At 39.1% G+C, this 23,159-nt stretch overlaps 4 protein-coding genes and 1 non-coding gene across 5 annotated transcripts; 2 read left to right on the forward strand and 3 right to left on the reverse strand.

Moving 5' to 3' along the window:
* Positions 1-9,521: 9,521 nt before the first annotated feature.
* LOC133847992 (small ribosomal subunit protein uS12m) lies at positions 9,522-11,356 on the reverse strand. Its single transcript, XM_062283353.1, has 2 exons — positions 11,124-11,356; positions 9,522-10,001 (listed from the first exon to the last, which is right to left on the reverse strand). Exons 1-2 carry the CDS (start codon positions 11,173-11,175, stop codon positions 9,619-9,621), a joined length of 435 nt encoding a protein of 144 aa, XP_062139337.1. The 5' UTR covers positions 11,176-11,356; the 3' UTR covers positions 9,522-9,618.
* Positions 11,357-11,619: 263 nt separating this feature from the next.
* On the reverse strand, positions 11,620-12,970 carry LOC133847990 (transcription initiation factor TFIID subunit 8). The gene is made up of 4 exons (XM_062283350.1): positions 12,752-12,970; positions 12,249-12,683; positions 12,060-12,188; positions 11,620-12,004 (listed from the first exon to the last, which is right to left on the reverse strand). The coding sequence occupies exons 1-4, from the start codon at positions 12,897-12,899 to the stop codon at positions 11,697-11,699; spliced, it is 1,020 nt and encodes a 339-aa protein (XP_062139334.1). The 5' UTR covers positions 12,900-12,970; the 3' UTR covers positions 11,620-11,696.
* A 268-nt stretch (positions 12,971-13,238) lies between these two features.
* Positions 13,239-15,127, forward strand: LOC133847991 (uncharacterized). The gene is made up of 2 exons (XM_062283351.1): positions 13,239-13,530; positions 13,664-15,127. Exon 2 carries the CDS (start codon positions 13,754-13,756, stop codon positions 14,879-14,881), a length of 1,128 nt encoding a protein of 375 aa, XP_062139335.1. The 5' UTR covers positions 13,239-13,530; positions 13,664-13,753; the 3' UTR covers positions 14,882-15,127.
* A 1,034-nt stretch (positions 15,128-16,161) lies between these two features.
* Positions 16,162-16,234, reverse strand: Trnak-cuu (transfer RNA lysine (anticodon CUU)). Its single transcript has one exon. It is a non-coding gene; the product is annotated as a tRNA-Lys (tRNA).
* A 347-nt stretch (positions 16,235-16,581) lies between these two features.
* On the forward strand, positions 16,582-23,131 carry LOC133849030 (multivesicular body subunit 12A). Its single transcript, XM_062284852.1, has 6 exons — positions 16,582-16,759; positions 19,441-19,783; positions 19,839-19,997; positions 20,077-20,437; positions 21,347-21,577; positions 21,659-23,131. Exons 2-6 carry the CDS (start codon positions 19,530-19,532, stop codon positions 21,776-21,778), a joined length of 1,125 nt encoding a protein of 374 aa, XP_062140836.1. The 5' UTR covers positions 16,582-16,759; positions 19,441-19,529; the 3' UTR covers positions 21,779-23,131.
* Positions 23,132-23,159: the final 28 nt, after the last annotated feature.

Here is a 23,159-nt window from a genome sequence, read left to right on the forward strand (position 1 = left end):
ATAAGAAAAAAAGGATTGAATTTTAAAGTTTTTCGATCGTAAAGAAGATTTTCAATCTTAAAGCAATGAATGAAATACTAAACTAAACGATCTTTCTAATCTTGTTACAGAAAGTTTTCTTTAAAACCGAAATGTTGTCTAACTCAAGATTTAGATTCTCATTTCTAGAACATCACTTTTTCCTTCTGTATATGTAGGAATAGTCACTTAGTGATTGGCAGCAACTTTCGCTATTCAAAGTGTAAGCTATTAGAGTGAAAGGTTTAGGATTTTCCCATATGAGAAGAAAAGCAGGACTGTACGCAATCGATCTCCCACTGGCTTCATTCGCTGGTTCGCTGCCTTTCTTCGGTGCTAATGATCATTGGTTCCGGTTCTACAAATTGCCAGTTTGATTAATTAATCTCACATCTTATGCATTTGCATTTGGCAAGCGAAATGTGTTCGCTTCATGTTGCGTTCTCAGTGACATTTGAGGCGCTCAATTTGACAACGCATAATTAGAAAAGTGCTGGAAGAAATGGGTCTGGGGACCACTTACTGTGGAATTGTTATGGACACACGAGCCACAGCCACAGCGGCAGCGACAACGGTTGAGAACGAGGACGAGGACTGTCACTAATTGAAGCGCTGCTCTCAAACAGCAGTTAGCAGTTAGCCTAGTTTGTAGAGTTCATAGGAAATGCATAAGGCTGACGAGAAGCTCTTTCACCATTTCACCAAGATTTCGCTCCGATTTTCGAATATATGTCGCACAGAGTTTGTTGTCAAATTTCAGCTCAATCGCTGCAGTAGAAGCCGAGTTACAACGAGTCATTTATCATCACAGTTCGAACCGGAAAAAAAGGCCGACTCATGGTTAAGTGGAATGCAGCTTAATGAGCCCAATGTCCAGTGTTCAGTGTTCAGTGTTCAGTGTGGTCAGCAGCTGAAACCCATGGCCATGGACATGTGTTGGTGTCCAGTGAAAGGATTCGGATGCGGATTCACAATTCTCGAATGTTATTCAGTATTCGTTCGTTACTCTTCTGCAGTGAATAAACAAACGAGGCAAACACACACACACACACACACACACATTCTCAGGCATTCTCATTAATCTCGAGGGGGCGTATTCGTAACTCGCGCACGCGCTCAATGAGCTCTAAGGGACATAGATTGGGTTTGGGATTCGGTTTGGGAATAGAAATGGGTTCTAATACACAACATATTGCAACTTTATGTAGGGGAAACAACAATTTCAGAGAGAGAGAAACAACTTGAGAATCTTGTGTTGTTTTTCTAATACACATATATTAATGAAACGTTTCCGATTTTCGTTCTTCTTCTCTCAATGTTCGTTGCGAGTTGTTTTCAACATCTAGAGATATTAAGTGGGCACGTGTTTCTCAACGATGGATCAACAAATGCATCGTTGTACATACAAGCGATTTGTTTTTCTATGGCCAACAGGCCCTTTTTCTCGACTAGGAAATTTACTCACTCCGTTTGTTTTTCGTTTTTCAAAATCAATATTTGTTTTTATTTGCTTACGAGTAAGCGCAAAATTGTTGTGGCCAGCCAGTCAACTAGGAAGACTGCTTCCTAGTAACCACATCCATCGACATAGGCGCCAATGTCCATGCCCATGACATGCCCTTGGCATGCCCCGCGTGCCTCTTAAGCCTTTACAGCTGCGCATTTCCGTGCGTCAACGTCAACACATGCATTTTTTAAAGGGCTCACATCCGCACGACTTACTCACATGCAACGTCCACTCTTGCTTCATTTTGCACAAGCGTAGCTTTCGAAAGCTCGACTGCGCATGAGCATTGAGAGCTTTCAATTTCGTTCAACTTTTCTATTCTAAAAGTTCTAAGTCACACGCCTAAATCTCTCTTAACGTCCAAAATGCACTTAGCGGCATATTCTCCATCTTTAGTAATGAAAATATAAAGAACACAAGTTCCTCTGCTCCTTTGGTATTTACTATATCAAATTTTATTTATTTAGATTTATTCGTATAAACAACGATCTATAAAATCCGAAAATGTAATACATGTAACTTAATTGCATATGTTTTACACAATCTATTCTGGCTAAATTCGAAATTTTCGCTTCCAAAAACTCAGCTACGAATGAGCATTGAGAGCTTTCAATTCGGTTCATCTTCCTGATTTTTAAATAATAATTTAACCCTCTAATGCCACTTTCCACTTGCCACTCTTGGGGCTTAGAGGGTTAAGTTCTAAGCCAGAGAGATGTAAGTACGCCTATAACGGTCACTTTGTATGCAGTACTAATATTCACATAGCGGCAATTTTTACTTATTTGTTAATCAAACAGTAAAGAAAACAAATAACTACATTCCCTTGTCATTTAATATTGCAACTCTTATTTAGTTTTATTTAATATTCTTATAAGCTACGATCTACATTGCAATATCTTTAATTTTTTAACAATAACGTTATGCACTTTGCGGCATATTTTCCTTCTTTAATAATCACAAAATAAATAACACAAGTTACTCTGCTCCATTGGCATTTAATATTTCCAGTTTTATTTATTTAGATTTCCTTCATCTACGTATAAATTACAACGTACAATACATGTAACTTAAATTTTCGAATTCTTTCGAAATTTGCGCATTAAAAGCTCAGCTGCAATTCGCATGATTTTCGTTCGCCATGGATGTATTTTAGATTATACATCCTACTTAGCGGCATATTCAGCTTATTTAGCGACAGCACCATAAAGAAAACAAGACACAATGTTTAACTAACTTTTTGTAGCGGACTAAATGTTTGTAAACCTTGTCTCTGTTTAAGTATGAATTCACTTACTGAAATATAAATAAACAAATTGTGTTTATTCATTTATAAAATTTTGTTGCTTTGATTAAAATATTAAATATTAAATATTAAAAATCAATGCGTTTAATTTAATTTAATTGTTGGACTTATGTGGATTAAAAATGTGTTCTATAATGATATAATAACTATCGAATTCTGACCCTTACTTGAAAATTTAACTTCTATTTTGTAAAATAAAAAAATGGTGGATAAAATAAAACTAAAGCGAACAATTGAATTGGCGTCTTAGGTAAGTTAGCATTTAAGTGGTAATTGATAAACTAAGAACATATTTTCGTTGATAAATGCGACGAGTATTACATAAATGATGACCTATAAAAAAGGAATATGGGCCAATAAAAAGAACCACGCTCCTTTTGTAGAGCAAGAGAGAGTCCATTGTGTGCTGCTGTGGGTTCTGTGGTTCGGCGATATTTGCATAGGCTAATTGCATGGCATTTAACGGGAATGTGAGGCAAGGCAAGGTTATAGAAATTGAAGGAGTGGGAATCAAGAGAATATAGTAATACAAGGTGAGACAGACAGGTCAGGCCGTTGATAGTGAGATGTGTTCGTTCGGTAGTGTGTTTGCCCGTGGATTAGACTAATTTTTAAATAGAATTTCAAGCTGCTCGCTTCACACGTTTTGCCTGCCCTCGAGCTGTGGGCGTGGGCGTGGGCGAGCCTACGATTTCATACATACACATATGTACATATAGAAGTATGGTATATTAGTAGTTGTGCAGGATTCGGCAGACATCGGTGAAGGCGAGAGCGAATGGGTCGCAGCATGACGAAAGGTAAATTTTGTAAACAATTGTGCTAATTAAGCCAGCCCAATAAAAATCGGATCAGAGGCGGCTCAGTGAGTTGGCCTAGTCAGCGAAGATTGTGAGCCATGAGACACGGACATTGGCAGGACATCGTCGCAGGTCGCACTTGAACTAAATCCGGTAGCTTAAACGAGTTAAAGGAACTTGAACGGAACTTAATCCCATAAATTTGGGAAAAATACAATTTTAATCAGGTTGATTCGTGTGTAGCGAGCGCGCCAGTTGCATGCAACCTCGCCTCGCCTCGGTGCACTCAGGTAGCATTCGCTTGGTTTTTGACGAAAGGATTAGGCTCGCGGACTGGACAGGATTTACGGGATTTAGAGTTATGCCTCTGCCTGTGCGCGTTGTCCGTTGTATTGCTTGGCCCGATTATGAATGCGCGCCTGCGACATTTTAATTTAATCTCAGATTACGCTCAAGACTGAAGAAAACCAAAACCGGGGAGCGAGCCCCGGATCAAGGCGCGTACTTAAGATTAGGCCACCAGTTTCTGCTCGTATATTGCCAAATAGTTCGGCCAAGTTTCAATTTATTGTTATGCGCTACTTATTGCAAAAGTTTCACGTAAATCCGGCGATTACTGCCAACAGCAACAGTTACTCTAACTGTTACAGTTACAGTGCCTTAGCTTGTACAATGCCAGACTCTCATTCCTCATTCCTCTGCGTGGCTTAGGCAAATTTGTAGGTCAATTGCAAAATTACTTAAGCAGCCTGATCAGCGGGATTATTAGCTCTACATTTTTTTTTTGTCATTTTAGACTAGACTAACGCTCGTTTACTGCATCCCTCTGCCATCCTCTCTCAAGCCCCCGTAAAGCCAGAAGTCTTGTGTAGGGCGCGACCTTGCGCTTTGCGTGACGGACTCTATCAAAGGATCACTCTGATCTTCAATTGGCAAACTACTTGAGCAGCCTGATCAGCGGGATTATCTACTGTGTAGCGAGATTCTTGAAGTGGGCTAACGATCGAGTCTTCTTAAAGCCAGAGTTGATTGAGGCGCGATGTTGCCTTTACAATTTGAAGATTATTGTGATTAAAACAAGCCCAGACAAAAAATTTGTAAAATATAGATATTAAATACATCTTACATTAATTAAATTAATTTACATTTCATAACGCCTGTAAGATAGTTGCATATAAATGTAATTAAATCACTATATAGAGTTTATTTCTCCAAGATCTTTTAACTTAAAAACATTGCACATAATTGCATAATTGATATTAATGCATCATTTATTAAATATCGGATTTTCTTCATTTTAGAGCAATACCTTCAGTTTAATTCAAAATTCGGATACGTCTTCTTCAGCCTCTTATGAACATTTACTGTAGCCACAACTTTTACAATACCTTTTCTAATCTATGGGTAGCTGGTATAAAAAGCAAACTTTGATTTCAAATCGAATAGGATCGACAAATTTGAGTAATGTCAAAATAAAACGATGATAAGCAAAACAGCACATTTAAATTAGAAATACAAAAGAAGCACAAGATCATTTCAGTGAGAGTTACAAAATGAAGTCAAGTTTACGCTAACATAGAAAACTTGCTTAGAATGACAAAAACTCGTATAAACTATGAGATCTGCGCATAAAATGTCCTCCAAGTTGGACACGTGCTTGGCGAACGCTAGGCGTGTGATCATCAAACGCCTGATCGATCGTGCCGCCACATCAAGGATTATGGCGATGAGCAAACACATTTTGTAAATCGCCGTCTGGCATTTTTGCCATTTCTATGATATGTCAACAGCGATAAAGGTGTGTCGCCTGCTGGCGAATCAGGATGAAATCAGGGCCCACGATCGGCACGATCAGCAAAAGGGTTGAAATCAAGCCCCATTCGAGGATAGCTCGTTGCATTTTGCACCTGGTCATGCACCCTAGATGCTTCATTGCCATTGGAGTGTGCGCTACACGTGGCCAACAACAACACACACGCACACACTCCTAAGGGAGAGCAACACAGCCACAAGGATGAAGGAGATGAAGAACTCAATAGAAAGAGAGAGATAGAGACAATTGGCTGCTGGCACACGATCGTTCTTTTGTGTGGTTAACGCCCGCCCGTTGTTTGTTGGCCATCTTCAGAGATCTCTTGACATTTCATCTGAATGCCAGTTTGATCTCGTTTTTTTTCTGCTCTTTTTTACAAGTAAAATAATGTTGTACGTTATGGATTATCTGGTTTGCCGCATCTAACACTTGTATTTGCCTCCTTCCAGAGTTATGCATCATTATTTGACTTGACACTTGGATTACGATCGATTCTTGTAAACCACACAAAGAACACTCGTAATTAGATGGGTTTCCATTGTTTTGTCTTTTGTTTCTTTTTTCGTCTTCACGATCGGTCCCCAAGGAATACAAATACAAAAAATAAAGATCAATAATATTGCAAACGCCATTTCAATGCGAATATAAATCAAACGCAAAAGTAACTCCATTTTGTGGTCAACTCTCGATGAGATGCTGTTACGACAAGGGTTGTACAACTCCCCGAAAGGGTTGAAATTGCCGCACGAGCAACGACGACAACGGGGTTGCGTTTCTCATCTCATAAGTATTCATGCAACCGAATAACCGAATAACCGAGCAACTAAGCAACCAACCCCAAAGCCAAGCGCACGTGTCAAAAATTAAACAAAATGTTTAACAATCTTCCCCAGATTCAAACTCGAACCATAAATTCGCCAGGACAATCGCAATTAAGGATTCCAGAAATTGCACTCGCATGAAAAAGCAGTTTTTGGTAATTAAAGCAATCTTCACATTGATCGATAATTGTTATGTTTTTTTATTAGTTTCTAGCAATCAATATTTAAGTAAATGACTGCAAATAAAAGTTGTATTTCAAAATTTACAGAAGTTTTGAACTTGTAATGCTGAGATTAAAGATAAATTAAAATATATAGGACATAAATGAAAGATAATGAGCCAAGTCACAAAAATATCTAGAAAAATGATATGCAACATATTTGAAAATTTATTATTTATGCATTTTTTAAAATATACAAAATTCTACGTACTTTTTTCCCTGTATACTTTTAATATATTACTTTACTATCTAGAGAAATTATATGCAACATATTTGAAAATTTATTATTTAAAAATTTTACAAAATATACAAAATTCTACGTAGTTTTTTCGCTGTATACTTTTAATATATTACTTTACTAACAATTAAATTTACTTTGTTGTTTCTTTGTTAAATTTTACAAGCAAAGTTCGAATATCGTAAGTTTCTTTGTCGTAATATCGTAACTTTTTTTATGAATAGGAGTGAAAGGTTAAACGATTTTGTTGCTTTTAATAGTTTAGCAATATATGTGTAATAGATTTTATTTAACAAATCACAATTTATTGATTGTCAATTATTTTGACAAATGATGAACAGATTGATTTGTAAATTAGGAATTCTAATACCTTTACATTTGACATTATGTTTAAATATAAATACGTTTATTGAAATTAAAATGAATTAATAATGTTCACTCGCACATCTTTCAAAGTAAAATCGAGACTTGAAAAGAATAATTATAATACATATAGTATTATAGTATTCGAGACTGCTGGTGAGTTGTGGGAATCTTGGACTGACCAAGCCGTGTCCATCCAATCATTTATCATTTAACAAATTTTACAGTTATTACGAAAAAAAAAAAACAAAGACGCCCGACGCCGCTTTGGGTTCAACGGAAGTGTCAACGTGTCCTATGTCATGATTAGTGGCAATCGTATGTAGATACATGGATTTATCCTTAAACATATGAGTGAGCAATGACATTTTTATTGATAAAAATTATGCACGCTTGAGAACAAAGGCATTTGGCAGCATGTTAGCCAACTTGACTCAGCAGAAAATCAGCGAACGATGCTAAAACAATAGGACAGCACCACAAGGACAATAAAACTAAATTGTCACTGTCTTCGTCGTTCGTCGCTCGACGTTCGTCTTTATCTTTATCTTCGAAGACTTCTGTCATAATGGCTCAATCAGGCAGCAGGAGCAGCTTGGGCATTGTTGACCCCGACTGTCGCCTCGACTTTGGCCAAGGACCAAAAGGATTTTCTCGTGGTCAGCGCTGACCATGAGACCGCAATGTCGTCGTCGTCGTCGGCTTACATAAAACGATCGTAGGAACGATGTGCATTTGTTTGTTTGTTTGTTTAACTGTGTTTCCGTATGCCTGGATAACGGTTAACCGTTAGCATCCGTTGCCATTTTGATGGACGCCGACATGAAAGAGTTTTTCGTTCTCACTACCCAGAAGAAAGGTTCGCAAAAGTGCTTTGTGGCACATTTCGAGGCATACAACTTGACAAAGTTGCACGTTCAGACCTCAACACGTATTCGAATATTCCAAGACCAGCAAAATGATTTCAATAGTTTCAATATTTTCGCAAATTCCTTAGTTTAACATTAATAACATGGCTGCAGCTTTAAGAAATATCCGATTTTCATCTTTTTTCAACTTACTTCTTCTTCAGGGGCCATTTTGTCTACGACGCCATTTTTATTTACGCTGCGTAACTGTTGCGCAACGTGTTGAGCAAGAGACCCCAGATTGGGCTCTCCTCGATAAAGATATCGATAAATATCGCCATCAGCATGCAACGGCAGCTCGCATTTCAAATGCATAAAATAAATAATATTGGCCAATATAAAAATAAAATATTTTGTATTTTAAAAAATGGTGAAAAAATCTAATATACTTTATAATTTTAAAATGGTTTAATGGTAATCGATTGTGATCTCCCAAAATTATTCTATTTTAAATAGTGCTGCATAATAAAAAAAATAATAATAAAATAATTTCATGCAATAATTGTTTTGATTACTTTTTAATATTTTAACTCACTCGAAAATGAAAATGAAGAATGTCTCTTGCAATTGAATTGCTGTATTAAATATTACAAAATTGTTAAATATATACTTAAGAACTACAAAAAAAAATAAATATTGTTAAATATATATTTAAGTTCTGAAATGTAACACAGCAATCAAAATTTATTTTAGAATTCACATCATTCTTTTGGTGTAAGAATTTATATGCAGTGGAGTAGTTGATATATGATATAATATAGAACTATGTTGAACTACCAACAAAAACACGTATTTTTAGTTCAAAAAGCCAGCAAACGTTTGAAAACCAAAAAACAAACTATACTTTGGATTGCCTATAACACTAATAATTTTTAAACGATTTTTTTAATCATGTACATAGAAATATTTGGAAACATAAGAAAGTAAACATTTTATTTATTTTGGTCCCTCTCAGGAAATTGGCAATATGCATAAAGATGAATTTAACTGTTGGCGCTCATAAAGAATACATCGTCATATATAGTATTTCAGTTAATACCCAGCTACCCAATAAGGTAGCGTGCATAATCATTTAAGGTGCCAAATTCAATGATCAGTTTTTGCTCGGCGCACTGTGAAAACGGCGACGCCCCGTTAACGATTTCAGTTAACGATTATTTGGCATAAAATTTGTACAATTCTGTTAAAAAGTAAAAAGACTAAAGAATTCCCAGCACGATTCTTAAAAGGGATTTGCCAGTTAAAGCGTAAAAATGCAGTTACAACTTGATTTTACACAAAACTCTCTCTCAGTAAAGATCCTTTTGCATTGGGTTGAGACGGCCCCGCCTTTTGTGCTGTTGACTTAAGATTACGACTACGACAAGACGAAGAGCTGAAGTGAAGTGAGTCCTCACCCAGCATGTGTGTGTGTGTGTTGTCTCAGGCTACTTACACTAATCCGGCTGAGCTGCATAATTTTCCATAAAAAGAAAATAACTACTTGTCTAGCACTTGCCACAAGCGAACAATAACAAAGTTGGACATTGCGATTGAATAATTGGGCAATTGTTTAGCTTTATACAAAGTAAATGTAAATGAAACGAGAGAATTGTACACTACACATGATTAGAGTCTGTCTATTTATTGGCCCTTCTTGATGACATGCGCCAGATCGTAGACACCGCGCACCGCCTTCAGCTTCACGCCGGGCACATCCTGCAATCGTCCTACACGGCACAGCACAATGTTATGCTCCTGCAGATTGTGTCCAATGCCCGGTATATAGGCGACCATCTCTTTGCCGGTGGATAAGCGGACAAGCACGCATTTACGATTCGCTGAATTAGGCTTCTTCGGCTTCTTGATCAGCGTCTTGAGCACAACGCCCTTGGCAAAGGGTTTTCCGTCCAGTGGCTGACGTGGCGGGCGCTTCTTGATGTGTGGACCCGTGCGATGCATTTGATTTAACGAGGCCATGCCTCGCCAAGCTGCGGCAGCACAATTGTTGTAGCTGCTCTGCAGGACTGCAAAAAAAATAAGAATGAACAAAGAACTGATTAGATGCCAACACAACTGTACGAATTAAATATACAACTATTTGCGCACATTGCGGGCGGCTTAAAGCATTTGACAGCGGGACAGACTGATGGACAACACACACGCACACATACATACATACATATACACAGTCACAAAGAATAGACAAAAGGGTCAGGCAGGACAGTTGGCACACTGACAATGCCCACTGGCCTTTTGTTGTGGCTAATCTCTGTGAAAATCGCAAAATAATTGTTATTCTGCTGCTGCAGTCGATGCATTTGCTTCACCAAATAATTGCAGCCAAATGACGCGCAATGCACAAAAGGATATGGATGTGGATATGGATATGGACTTTGATTTCGATGTGGCTATGGGTCACTCTCAAGCCTTTTATGCTGACTGACTGACAAGGGGTTTTACTCTCATTGTCTCTGCGCATTCCCATCAAACTCCCGCATCCAATGATTGACCACTGACAGCAGCAGAGCAAGCACTCTTCTACTAAAAAAGGACAAAGATTTTAATTAAATGCCACACACACATACAGGTAATAATTACCATAACGCTGCACAATAGCGATCACCAAAAACAGTCCGCAGGCTGGACGCATTGTGACACCTGTGTTCCTTTTTATTGTTGGTAGTGATTATGGGTCATGCAAATTCCCATTGTTGTCGAGAAATGTCACGTTAGGTGGCCATAGTTTTAATTAAAAATACTCGCCGCTTTTGATGAGAAAAGTCCTATGAAAATATTCACAGGACTTGCGACAAATGAACTGGCCTTGAAAATAAGTGTGCCGACCACGCGCAGACGGGAAAAAGGGGAACGGAAAAGAGTTGAAATCGAAAGCAAACACAATTTATACAAATCATCGTCCACATGGATTGGGCGAAAGGATCGCAAGATAAACATGAGACATGAGAGCACATCATTGATAGGCAAGAGGGGAAGAAACATGCGCGGGTGGCTGCTAACGACGAAGATGATGTGCAAATAAACAAGGCGTGTGTGTTTGCAGAAACATCGCCCAAAACAGACTCTACACATATATACGTACATAAGTAGATAGAATTGTATTAGTTTTTAACTTGCTTGCAACTTACCTTGTGCCGTCAATTGTTTCGTAACGTTAAATGTTTGTCGCAGGAAATTCATATTGCCAAAGCTGTTGCGCTTCCCGTTGGTATGTGTGGATTGCTCCAATTAATTATACAAGGCACAACAGCAGTTCAACTACTATTTATGTTATAATAAGCTTTCAACAATAATAATAAATAACAATAAAACTCAGCAGGCAAATGCACAATTGGAAGGCATGCCGTCAGTGTGACCGCAGACGGACCGGTTAAAAATACCAAGCGACTTTATGAAATATACCAAGTTCACCGTTGGTTATTCATAAATTTGAAGTCTAATAAGAATTTGTTTAAGTTAAGAATTAATTCTGTTATTAGTATGTTAGTATATACTATTAGCAGCAACAAATTAATTCTTGCAGGATTTGTTCTTAAAAATACAATGTGCAGTTGTACATCAATAAGCTAAATGGTCACGCGGATACCGGCCGCTTGAACATCCGAGCTATATGTATAACGATAGTTGTTATCGATACATTTATTCAAAAAATAAAATTTTGCTTACGAGACTACCTAAAATACAATTGAAATTTATGAACATTACGCTTTCGTAATCTCTAAAATCGAGGGTGTTGGAGTTGGAGCGGGTGTCGGTGTAGTTGATGCTGTCGATGCAGTTGGAGTCTGTTGCCGAGCAGGCATTATATTCCGTGTGTCGGCTCCGCTTTCGGGATTCAGTTTCGCTCGCTTGGGCAATGTTGCAGCTCGTAGATAGGGATTGTCAATGTTGGGATTTTCCAAGATCGCTTTGTTCGTCGTCGAATTGGGCTTAATCTCTAGCTCGAGCTTTTCCTCCTTGGACTTGTCGCCATCGTCCTCATTCTCGCTGTCACCTTCCTCACCATCCTCTGTCAAAAAAAGGAAAGTTTTAAAAATTGTTGCAATAGAGCAATAGAAATATACCTTTGCTGGGCGCATCCTCTGTCCGATTGGCCACTAAGTAGTGGTACTCCAGCTCCTCAAAGTCAAATACTTGATCTGTGGGATTCAGAGCAGCGAGATAGGGCGGAAATCTTGGTCTGCAGGCAATCACTATTGACAAATGCAAATAATTAGGACATTTTAAATGGGAAGAATGTTGCTAATGCTTACGTGGAAACATATTATCCTCGGTGGGAAAGAGATTGACCGTTTCAGATGTTTTGCACAGAAACTTGGTTAACGCCTTCTCCACATCCCGCTTCTGGCTAGCGGCCTTCTCGCGAATTGCCTCGTATTCCGTAACAGGCTGTTTATGCGTTGGCGTCCTAATGTAAGCATGAGGATCGGGCATCGCTGGGAAATAACTGGGCACGTAATGCGGATGGGCAGCCTTGCTGCCAGCCTGCAGCAAACTCAGTTGACGCTGTTGGGTCTGCTGTGATGGTAGTGGAATTGACACATGATTTACGCGTCGGGTATACGGTTCCAAGCTGCTGATGTTGATGCCCATGTTGATTAGCGCAATGCTGACGTCGCCTACTGTGGGCATGGTTCGTCCAGCCAGTTCACAGTAATTGTGTGATGAATTCCCCACCTCGACTATCACTGCAAATCGATTATTGTTAACATAACGAGTTTGTGTTTTAATTCAACATTTGATTAGATCAACTTACGCGCCTGCATCATTTGCGTGAGCGTCTCGAGGCATTGATTACTGGCTGTGGCGGCTCCTTTGTCGAGCAGCAGTTGAGACACTGCTTTATTGAGTAATCGGCGATATGCATCAATGTTGGGTATTGTGACTGCTTCAGTTTTCTCCATACTTGAATTTATTGTTTAACAAAAATAAATACTCTATTGCACCGATGCAAAAGCATCTGATTAGTGATGACAAAAAGGTGAAGAAATACCAAATCATCGATATTTTCGCAATTTTTTTTTTTATCGATTTTTCGTGGGAAAACCAAGAGTTTTTGTAGGCTAGGAATAATAATATTAATTTGTTTATTTTGTTACGTTTTGGATATCGTTTGTGCCAGCAATGTTGGGGGTTATCGATATATCGCGAGGCGATGTATCGGAGATAGGAAATGGTAACTCCAGGGAGGGGAAATTTGAAAATTGCTCCTCCTGTTAAATAGGAGATGAAAAAAGGAGCATGTGGATTTTGCTGGCTCGAGGAGTTGGTTTGCGATCGAGGTTGGAGACGGTCCACCGAGAAGAAAAAAAGAAGTCGGAAAAATTGGTGTCTGTGCGAAAATTGTTGTGCACGTGTGACTGCGAGTGTGTGCGCGAAGAAGGCGATAACAGCAGCCATATCAACAACACAAGCAACTGCACAAAGACTTGCAGCAGCATCAACAACAACAACAACAGAAGCAGCAACGACAGCAGCAACAACAACAAAAATAACAGCAGCAATATCAGCAAAAACAAGCAACTGCATCAACCACTGCGAAAACAACAACAACAGAAGCAGCAAAGCAACAACTACAGAAGCAGCAGCTACAACAACAACAATAACAGCAACAATATCAACTGCAACAAGCAACTGCAAAAACCACTGCAACGATAGCAACAACCACTGCGAAAACAACAACTACAGAAGCAGCAGCAACAACAACAACAGAAGCAGCAACGACAGCAGCAACAACCAGAGCAACAACAACAACAATATGGCGCCAAATTTGAAATTTGATTTTGAAAAAATTAAAATGTCAGAAAGTCGTGAACCAGCAGTAGTATCTGAGGTAGTATCAGCAACTGCCAGCAATTCGACGGATACGGGCAGACAAATCTATCCACCGGAGTCGATGGATTCAGTCATCAAGTCGACCGTGAACGCAGCTATTGCGCAGGCCCATGAGACTTACAGGAGATCACTGGTGGAGGGTATTGCAGCAACGATACGCGATGAGATTCGCGCAGGCTTCATGGAGATGATGAGGCTGATGCAGGAGACCATCGGGCCGCAGAGGGACGGTAGTAGTGGCAGTCAACCCGCCTCTACGCAGCAAAAATCGATGGCAGGGACAGGAGCAATCCCGAAGGTCCACAAAAGTGAGCCGGAGCCGCCAGTGCAGACCATAAGAGGACCGTTGCCGCGTCCAGATTATTTAACGAGCCTTGAAGAAGTGCACGATCCGCACGCAAGGAACTGGCGGAATCCCCACGGCAACATACGTTCAGATGCTGGAGACGGAAGGACCGAATTAGGCATGGTAACTGAGTCGTCGAGGGACAGCACTTACCTGAAGCTGGAACGCTGGAACGTGCGATTCGATGGTGCCGATTCCACTCACGCTGTGGAGGATTTTGTCTTCTGCATCGAGTTCTTGCAAAGACAATACCAATGCCCATGGAGGGAAGTGCTACGCGACTTCCATGTTCTATTGGAGGGCAGAGCCAGGGAATGGTACTGGATGCACGTGAGGCACTCCAGAGTAGACAGCTGGATGCAGTTGCGTCAAGCAATGTTGGACCGGTTTCGAGGCTACCAAACCGAGCATGACCTCATGCGGGAGCTACTGCAGAGGGAACAGCAGTCTAGCGAAAGTGTAGACGACTACATCCACCACATGCAACGGCTAGCTTCACGCTTCCAGAAACCTCTTCGAGACCGGGAACTGGTGAAGATAATAAAGCGCGGGTTAAAGGAAGGCTTGGCACGATATGTGTATGCGATGGATATACTCACGGTGGACGAGTTGCGCCAGGAATGTATCGAAGTGGAGCGATACATGAGCCGTCGAGGGCGCTCATCACAAGGACAACAAACCGGCAGTCAAACGGGCAGTTTATGAGGTTGAAGTCCCACCCCAGCGCGACGAGCAAGAGGAGGAGCCTGTCCGAGTGAGTCAGTGCGGCGGCACCAAGCCATTCCCTGTCCGACCTTCAGTGCAACACGAGCAAATATTCCCAATCATCTGGGGTAGCAGATTACTCGATCAAGCCAGTAACTGTCGCCGACTATAAACTACATAACTGAAACAGCAACTAATTTGTTGTGAGATTTGAAATCTTTATTTGTCTGCTGACCGTTTCGCTGTACTAATTTACTAGTAGTTATTTATGATTCGTGTTATAACTTGAGTAATAATATATTGTTGAATGAATCAACGCAACTTAAGGTTGATAAGCTAATTAAATTAAAGTAGATTCGCATTACATTTATGTACAAATGACAGAGTATGGACGACAAAACACCTTCATACATACATTCTTAAAAATTTATTCGCGACGGGATATATATATATTTAATTTATGAATTTACATATATGCATTTTCTCACCTCACCATATCGCCCCTTAACCAATCCCAAGAGCTCTTAGGCAGGTCAAGGTAGATGATTAAGCGACTCAGATAAATATATATGTATATATACTTATATACGAACAGGCGTGTGTAAATTGATGAACGAGAACATACCGATCTCCTGAATGCGTGACGCATAGAAGTCGTCCTTTACGCCGTTGTGGCTATTTGTTGTTTCGCTCGTCCTACTGCGTGATTTTGTTTGATCTTGCTCCTTTGCCATTTTGTCCAAATATTTGTATGATATCTGTAAATAAAAATAAGTAAATAAATTAAATGTTAGTAATTAAGAAAAATTCATGAATTATATAATAGTATTTACGATAAGAATGGTTGTGTGAGTTTGCCCATCATGGAGGGGAAGGGAATTCCACAGCACTACACCAGATGAGGAGCAGCCACTGACATAGTGGCCAATGCAAGGGAGATGGCGCCGATGTGGCCATCTCAGGCAGGGTGGGTACGCCGGGGTCCAGCTGTGGCCCTATTCAAACACAAATGGATCAGTGAGTCGTATATTATGGTTGTTTTCTTCGTACTTACCGTCAATAGTTTGTTTTGGATTTCCTTTTGTTTTTGCGCAATTTTCAATTGCGCGGCAGCTGTTTTGTTTTTCTGTTAGTGATGCGTTTCTTCTGTTACAAACAGCTGTTAATATCGGTGAAATTATCGATTGTGCGGACTGTGGGCCAGGGATGGAACTCCACCTGAGTACCGATGAGCCAGCCGGCACGGCCCCAGGGAAGACAACCAGTCCGTAACAATATGGCGCCCAACGTGGGGCCTGAACCCACGACCCTGAGATTAAGAGTCTCATGCTCTACCGACTGAGCTAGCCGGGCACGGCCCCAGGGAAGACAACTAGTCCGTAACAATTTCTTGCTCTTTTATATTTCAGTTTCCATTTACACAAACTATAGGTCAAACTATTGATTTAAAAGTGGTTCATACACTTATTTTATTGTGAATTCATTTTTATTTTTACTTAGATTTCTAGCAGTAGGTGCAAATTATGCATGGAAATAAAGTCAATAGAGCCGTATTAAGCAAATGTCCACTTAAAACTTAACGAAACTTTCTTATCGAAATCGAGTATCAAAAATGCCAGTTTTGGGTAACTTTTACGAAAGGGCATATGGTCACACTGACGTTAGTAAATTTTAATTATCCACAGCTGACGGTTGTACGGGCGGCGGGTGCTGTGTACAAATCTCATTGTTTTTTTTTTTGTTGGTGTATTGTGTTGTTGCTGTGGATGTTCTATTGAAAAAAAGTGCAGCAATTTGTGTATTAAAAATAGCAACAAGGCAATAAATAAGTGTACTATTTAATGTAATTTGTATGCCAGGTTCAAAATATTGTAAAAGGTATGTACAAAATTGAACGGCTCATTCAAAACATCCACAGCAATTGAATTAATGGTATTGTTATTGTCTGCTGCAATTGTTATTGTTCTCAGAGCACCAACAGTAGAGCGCAGCACTGAAAGTTCAATTCCAATATTGTAAGAAACTCGCTTCAGCAACGGCAACGAATGCTAATTATGAGTATACAACAAATATGCAGAGTTCATAAATTGTGTGTGTGTGTGTGAAATGGAGTTCTGATGCTGCCGCCAACAATGCCGACTGCGCTGCCCGCCGACTGCACTGCTTGCTGCCTTTCATTTTCAATTAAGTGGCATGCAATTTGCGTTTATGATTTGATTTGTATGCGCCACAAAACCGGCACTAAAAACGTTTCTATTTTCGTGTTGTGCCCATTGCAAAATGCGCCTAATTCTGTGTTCGTTTTTGTTTTTTCCTTTTCTCTCAAAACTTGAAATATTTGTGAGTTGAGAGTGTAGCCACACATCCATAAATGTATGTACATATATATATGTGTATATAGCAGAGTGTGTGTGCGTATGTGCATAAGTGGGAGAGAGCGGGTGTCGCGAGTAAACGGGAGTGCGAGTGAGTTGGTATTATTATTGTACTATTTGCTTTTGTAACTGCTGCTGCTGCTGTTGCCTCTTTTGCTGTGCTTGTCTTTGCTGTCTTACAGTCTGTCTGTCTTCCTTGCACTGCCCTTGTCACGTACTGCAGTTTGTTTTCTTTATTCTTGTAGTTGTTTTCTCTTTGTTTCGCACTTGTCGCTGGCTGTCCAAATCTCCCCCCACACACCGACACTATGCAAGTTGTTGTTTTTGGTCAAGTCTTCTTAGCGCTGTCCATCTGTATGAATTCGCTACGATTGCGAAATGTATCAGTTTCATTGTGATGATGACTCAAAGCGTCTGCTCTATTAATGCTGGTGGATGTGTGTGAGTTTATCACTTGTTTTATTAACACCTTGACTCCTGACTCTTATCAGTTATATCAAACATAAAATGATAATAATAGTAGGAAAGTTAAGACAGTGTGTTTGACTACGAGATACCTGCTAAGCAATGGATTTCAAATTGCTGTCAAACGTACAATAATTTTTATATTTAAAAGAAACGAATATACGGTTGCTACAGCAACTGAGCATACCCTTCTGCCGCTTAGGTAGTGGGTATATTCGATGCTGTTGCTGCTCTCCAAATTTATTATCTACTTCCCTTTCCTCATGGTCTTCTTCTTTCTCTAGGTTGCCTTTAGCTTGTTTGCTTTGTTAGTCAATACACACACACGCACAGACACTCACACACATGAGCTTTCGAATAGTTGGCAATGTTTACACGATTTCAGTTCTTATCTAAGCAAAATCGCCAATTATGTTATTATTGCTTCTGTTAGAGGTATCAATGTAATTGCTTACTAAGCAACACCGAAGTACAAATGCCCTCGCGTTGTTTATATCAATTTATTGCCTTTATGTTATTTTTATTGCCTTTGATTGAGAATTCCATGAATGAACTTGCAACTTGAGGTCAATACACCACGAAAACACGAAGAATAAAACAATTTCACCAATTGTCTATGACTCAATGAATTGTTGTTGCTCTCTTTGGCCACTTTGTTTTTTGATGAGTGTGGTCAACGCAGGTCGCTGGGAAGAATGTGAAGAATCATTTCGAGAGATTTTTCTAGATGAAAATTGCAAGCAGGTTTTTTTTTGTTTGTGTTATGTATCTTTTGAGCTCGTGCTTTTGTCGTTGGCTTGGTAAATGTTCTAAAAATATAACCGGAAAGAGAATTATATTTGGGTCGCGGTGGCATTTAAAATGGTGTTAACTTTGTCGGGAGTGAGATAAGAAAGCCGTAAAGCGAATGATTGATAGCCAAAAACACACAGGAATGCATATATGCGTGTGTTTATTTTTATTTTTGTTATACCCGGCTACCTATGGATAGGAAGAGGGTATGCTCTTTCTACAGCAAAGTAATTTGGTTATTTCGTAAGCAACATTCGTTATCAATATTTAGTATTTAGTACAATTTTGCTGTGTTTAATAATTATCTAACATCGAAAAGTGAAGTAATTTAATCTTTTTTTTTATATTTTTACATATTTAATGATTAGAATAATAGAAATAGCACAAAGAAACAATTTACACAAATTAAAAAAAAAATAAATTATAAAAACTTACAAAATTTGTTATTTACAAACGATCTCATTTCAGGTAGAATAAAATAAAAATTAATGTATTTAATTTGTTATAGAGCATTTACAAAATGCTTACCGGGTAGTTTGCAATCGAATACTTTGCTTTGCTTACATGCGTTGATTCGTGGGTGCTGATGTTGTTGTGAATGTGAATGTGAAAAGAGAAACTCTCGGCATTTCGCAGATTTCGAAGAGGGCGAGCAATGTAAGCAAATTGTGTTAGTAGCCTCAAGAGAGCCACTAAAGTTTTTTAAAGTGGCAACAAAGTGCAGTTGCTGTGTGTTTCTGGTTTCTTGTGGCGTTGCCGTAAAGCGTGAATCACGATTTGGGAATTGCCCACAAAGGTCGTTTAATTGAAATTCGAACTGTTGTCGATTGGAAACAACGCGGCGTATGAGTAATGTGTCAAAACTCACTAATTCTTTATGTGCATACATTTCGTTTTGTTTATTTGTTTTTACTCGTTTGTTTGTAGGAATCAAGCAGAAAGAAGCACGACAACAATAGTCAAGTGTCAGCTGGAGCAACAGCAGCAGAAGCAGCAGCAGTAGCGGTTATCTGGACATGAACAAGGCCGGCAAGCACATTCAAAGTGGCGCCACCACAGCCATCGGTGGCGGCAACTCCTCGCTGGCCAATGCCACTGCCTTGCTTGGCTCCCCACCGCCAATTACAAATGCAACGGCCGCTGGAGCCGCAGCTGGAGCAGTGCTCAATGGCACTGCGAGCAGTCCCATGAATGTGTTCAACTCCATCATGAGCTTTTTGCCGGACAATCGACCCATCACCTCGCTGCACATTGTCGAGGACTTTGAGCGGTAAGCGGAGATCACTTGCAGATTATTTCGCAATTACTTATACAAATTATTTCAGCTGCCCGAAGAACTTCAATGCCATACATCGGACTTATGATCAGGACGCCGATGCAGATCTGTGGCGTGATTACAACATTCTCTTTGGCCGCCAGACCACGCGCTATCTCTGCCTATCAAAGTCCGAGGGACTGCCCGACTACGTTGTGGAGACGCTAAAGTAAGTAAAGTCAACTAATTAAGCCAGTCCATGGTTAATTAAATGCATTTGCCCTTTCCACACACACACACACACACAGAGTCATTGCCGAGAAAGTGCCGCCGCCCAAGGAGTTCTCGCTGTTGTCGCGCACTGCGGACAGTGATCAGAAGGCGTGGCGCAAGCGGCAAATCGCCTACAAGTTGTCGAAACGCGGCACAGTCACGCATGCGGTCACCGATGTAATACTCTGCTCCAAGCTGAAGATAGCGCCCGATGGCTTTAAGCTCGCTGGCGACATAAATGGCGTTTTGATCTGCTACAAAACCGGTGCGATTCCAGTGCGTCTGCCACCGCCGGTGCCACTTTCTGCTCTCGGTGTTGCAAGCGGCAACAGCTGTGAGGTGGAACAGGCTCTCAATCGTCTCAATTTACACGGCCAACGTAATTCACGCGGACCGGTGAGTGTTGATCAAATTTAATTTTGATGTCACATATGTTTACAATATTTACCAAGCGTGCGCGGCTTTGTCCTGACTCACTAAACTAAATAATACGAGCTGTGATGTAGCAATTTGTATACAACTTTATTAAAAGGAGCAGAATTAATTATTATTACTCAGTTATTATTGTATCACAGATGAAATAGTAAGCGTGCATTTCTTTGTAAGCAAAGACACAAAGCATAGCATGTATTTTATATTATTGTATACAGGAGTATAGGTCATTAGATATTTCTGATTAAGGGTAAATGACTATACACAAATGAATCTAAGAAAACTTTAATATTTATATCATTTAAAGGAGCAAAAAATAGTAATTATTGTATCACAATTTAAATAGTAAATTAAATGACACGAGTATTTTTTTGTTAAGCTAATCCAAGACAATAACCATAGCATGGATTTGAAACAGTGATTTTCCCAGACATGAACCACAGGCAGGACATTAGATAACTTCTGATTGAGTGTAAATGACTGTATACACAAATGAATCTAAGAAAACTTTAATATTTATAACGTCTAAGCAAAAATAATAATTATTGTATCACAGTTTGAATAGTATACGAAATGTCAGCGTGATTGTAAAGCAAACAACAGCATGTATTTGAAATAGTGATTTTCCAAGACATGAACCACAGGCACCGTTTTCTAATATAGAGGACTAGAGAACATTAGATTTTTGCTTAAGCGTCAATGATTGTATATATAGAAATGAATATAGAGAAACCTAAGATGATATTGAAAAGAAAATGTATTTATAGAAATAGTTAAATAATTGATAATTAAAGGCTTTTGAAGCTCTAGCGCATCTCATATCAATAAGAATTGTATTCGTCATTATAATAAAATAATAATGATCCATTTCAGCTGCCACAGGTGCCTGCAACAGCCGAGCACCATGACTACGAAGAGATACAGGCGCACTTTCAAATCAATTCGCCACAGCGACCAGCGCCACCGCGTCCAGCAACAGCAGCTGCAGGTGGAGGACGAAATGGCAACTATGGCGGGACTGGCACGCTGGGCACCTATACAGAACTGGAAGGCGTGCCATTCACCATGCATGCCATGCTACAGCGCAGCCAGCCAATGACTGATGTGAGTATTGTGCTTGGAAATGTGTGTCAACATCGTAACTGAAATCAAATCTATTTTTCTTTCTTTCGCTAACAACAATAGTTGCCCACATTGCCTGAAATTTCCACGCTGCTGAAGACGTTGGACTATGACTTCCAACTGGAGCGTCAGATCTTGTGCACCATGAAATCATCGGCCTCCAAGAATCCATTCTTTAAGTAGTCGCCCACCCACGCCCTTCCCATGTAGCATTCGTAGCATTATGCGGAGTGCTAAGCAATAATCTAAATATTTCAAATTACGTTTAATTAGCGTTAACTAATCGAAATGTACTTATCGGTGTGTGTGAATGAATAACATGAATAACACACTGCCAAGCAGCAGCACGTTTCATTCATTTGTCAGCTCAGTTCGATTCGTTTTCGAATTCATATTCAGATTGAAATTGAAATTTAGTTTTACATGCAAAATATAATATATCTATGTATGTTCTTCAAAGACCTCAGCCCAGATGTGTGTGTGTGCGTGTATAGATTCCTGTGCCTTTGAATAATATGTATCTACTGATTTTGATTACTTAAACACACAAAATATGTATAGTATATTATATTTACCATACATATGTATGTACGTATATGCATTCAGTTATCTCTGAATCATTTATAATATATATATTTATACATACGTACACATAATTGATACAAATACAAATGAATTACCCAGCATTGTGATCGTGAACGAAATGTTTGTCATTATTATTTTTAATTTTTTCAATTGAATGTCGTACACACATCAATAAATAAATCAATTGAAATTCCCCAATTTCCCCAAGCTATCTATCTACACATACTATATATATATATGTATACACCCCACTCTCACTCAATGTTTAAAGAGTAAAATAATATATATATATATATACATATATTACGCAAAATGAATGCGAAACATAGTTTTTAGTTACTTAGTCTAATGTTAATGCGCTGAACAAGTCAAGCGAAAGCCAGCGAAAGTATTTCAATAAACAATAAACCGAAATATACAAACACTGATATAGACATACACATATACATACAAATACAAATACATATACATTTACAAATTCATATATACACATATACTTACACATGTAGGGCACGCCAGTTGGTATTTCAAATATTATATGGTAGTTCTAGAGACCCGTAGACTGTACAACTATGTTAAACAAATCATTGGTTCTTCCCCATCTCCCCCTCTCTTATTCACCCCACAACAAATAATTGCAAATGTTATGCAGATGTTCGAAATAAAATTATATATATATATATACATACATAACTACAGATTGTTTATATATATTATATTGTATTATGCACTCTGTGAACTTCGTATAGCGTCTTTCAGATGTTATCGCCGCTGTTGCTGTCTCCTTTCTCAGGCCATCTCTCTCGTTCTCGTTTCTTATCTGCATCAAGCCATGGTTTTTGTATATATAATATATATTATTTATTGCAATTAGTTCAGCGCCTTTTTTTATACTAACCAATCTGTATTTTATGATATAGTTAATTTTCGAAAATATTTAAGTGTAAACCTAGTTTTAAATTACTCTTATTGCATATCA

This window comes from Drosophila sulfurigaster, chromosome X (genome assembly GCF_023558435.1).
Source record: "Drosophila sulfurigaster albostrigata strain 15112-1811.04 chromosome X, ASM2355843v2, whole genome shotgun sequence".
Classification (NCBI taxonomy): Eukaryota; Metazoa; Arthropoda; class Insecta; order Diptera; family Drosophilidae; genus Drosophila; species Drosophila sulfurigaster.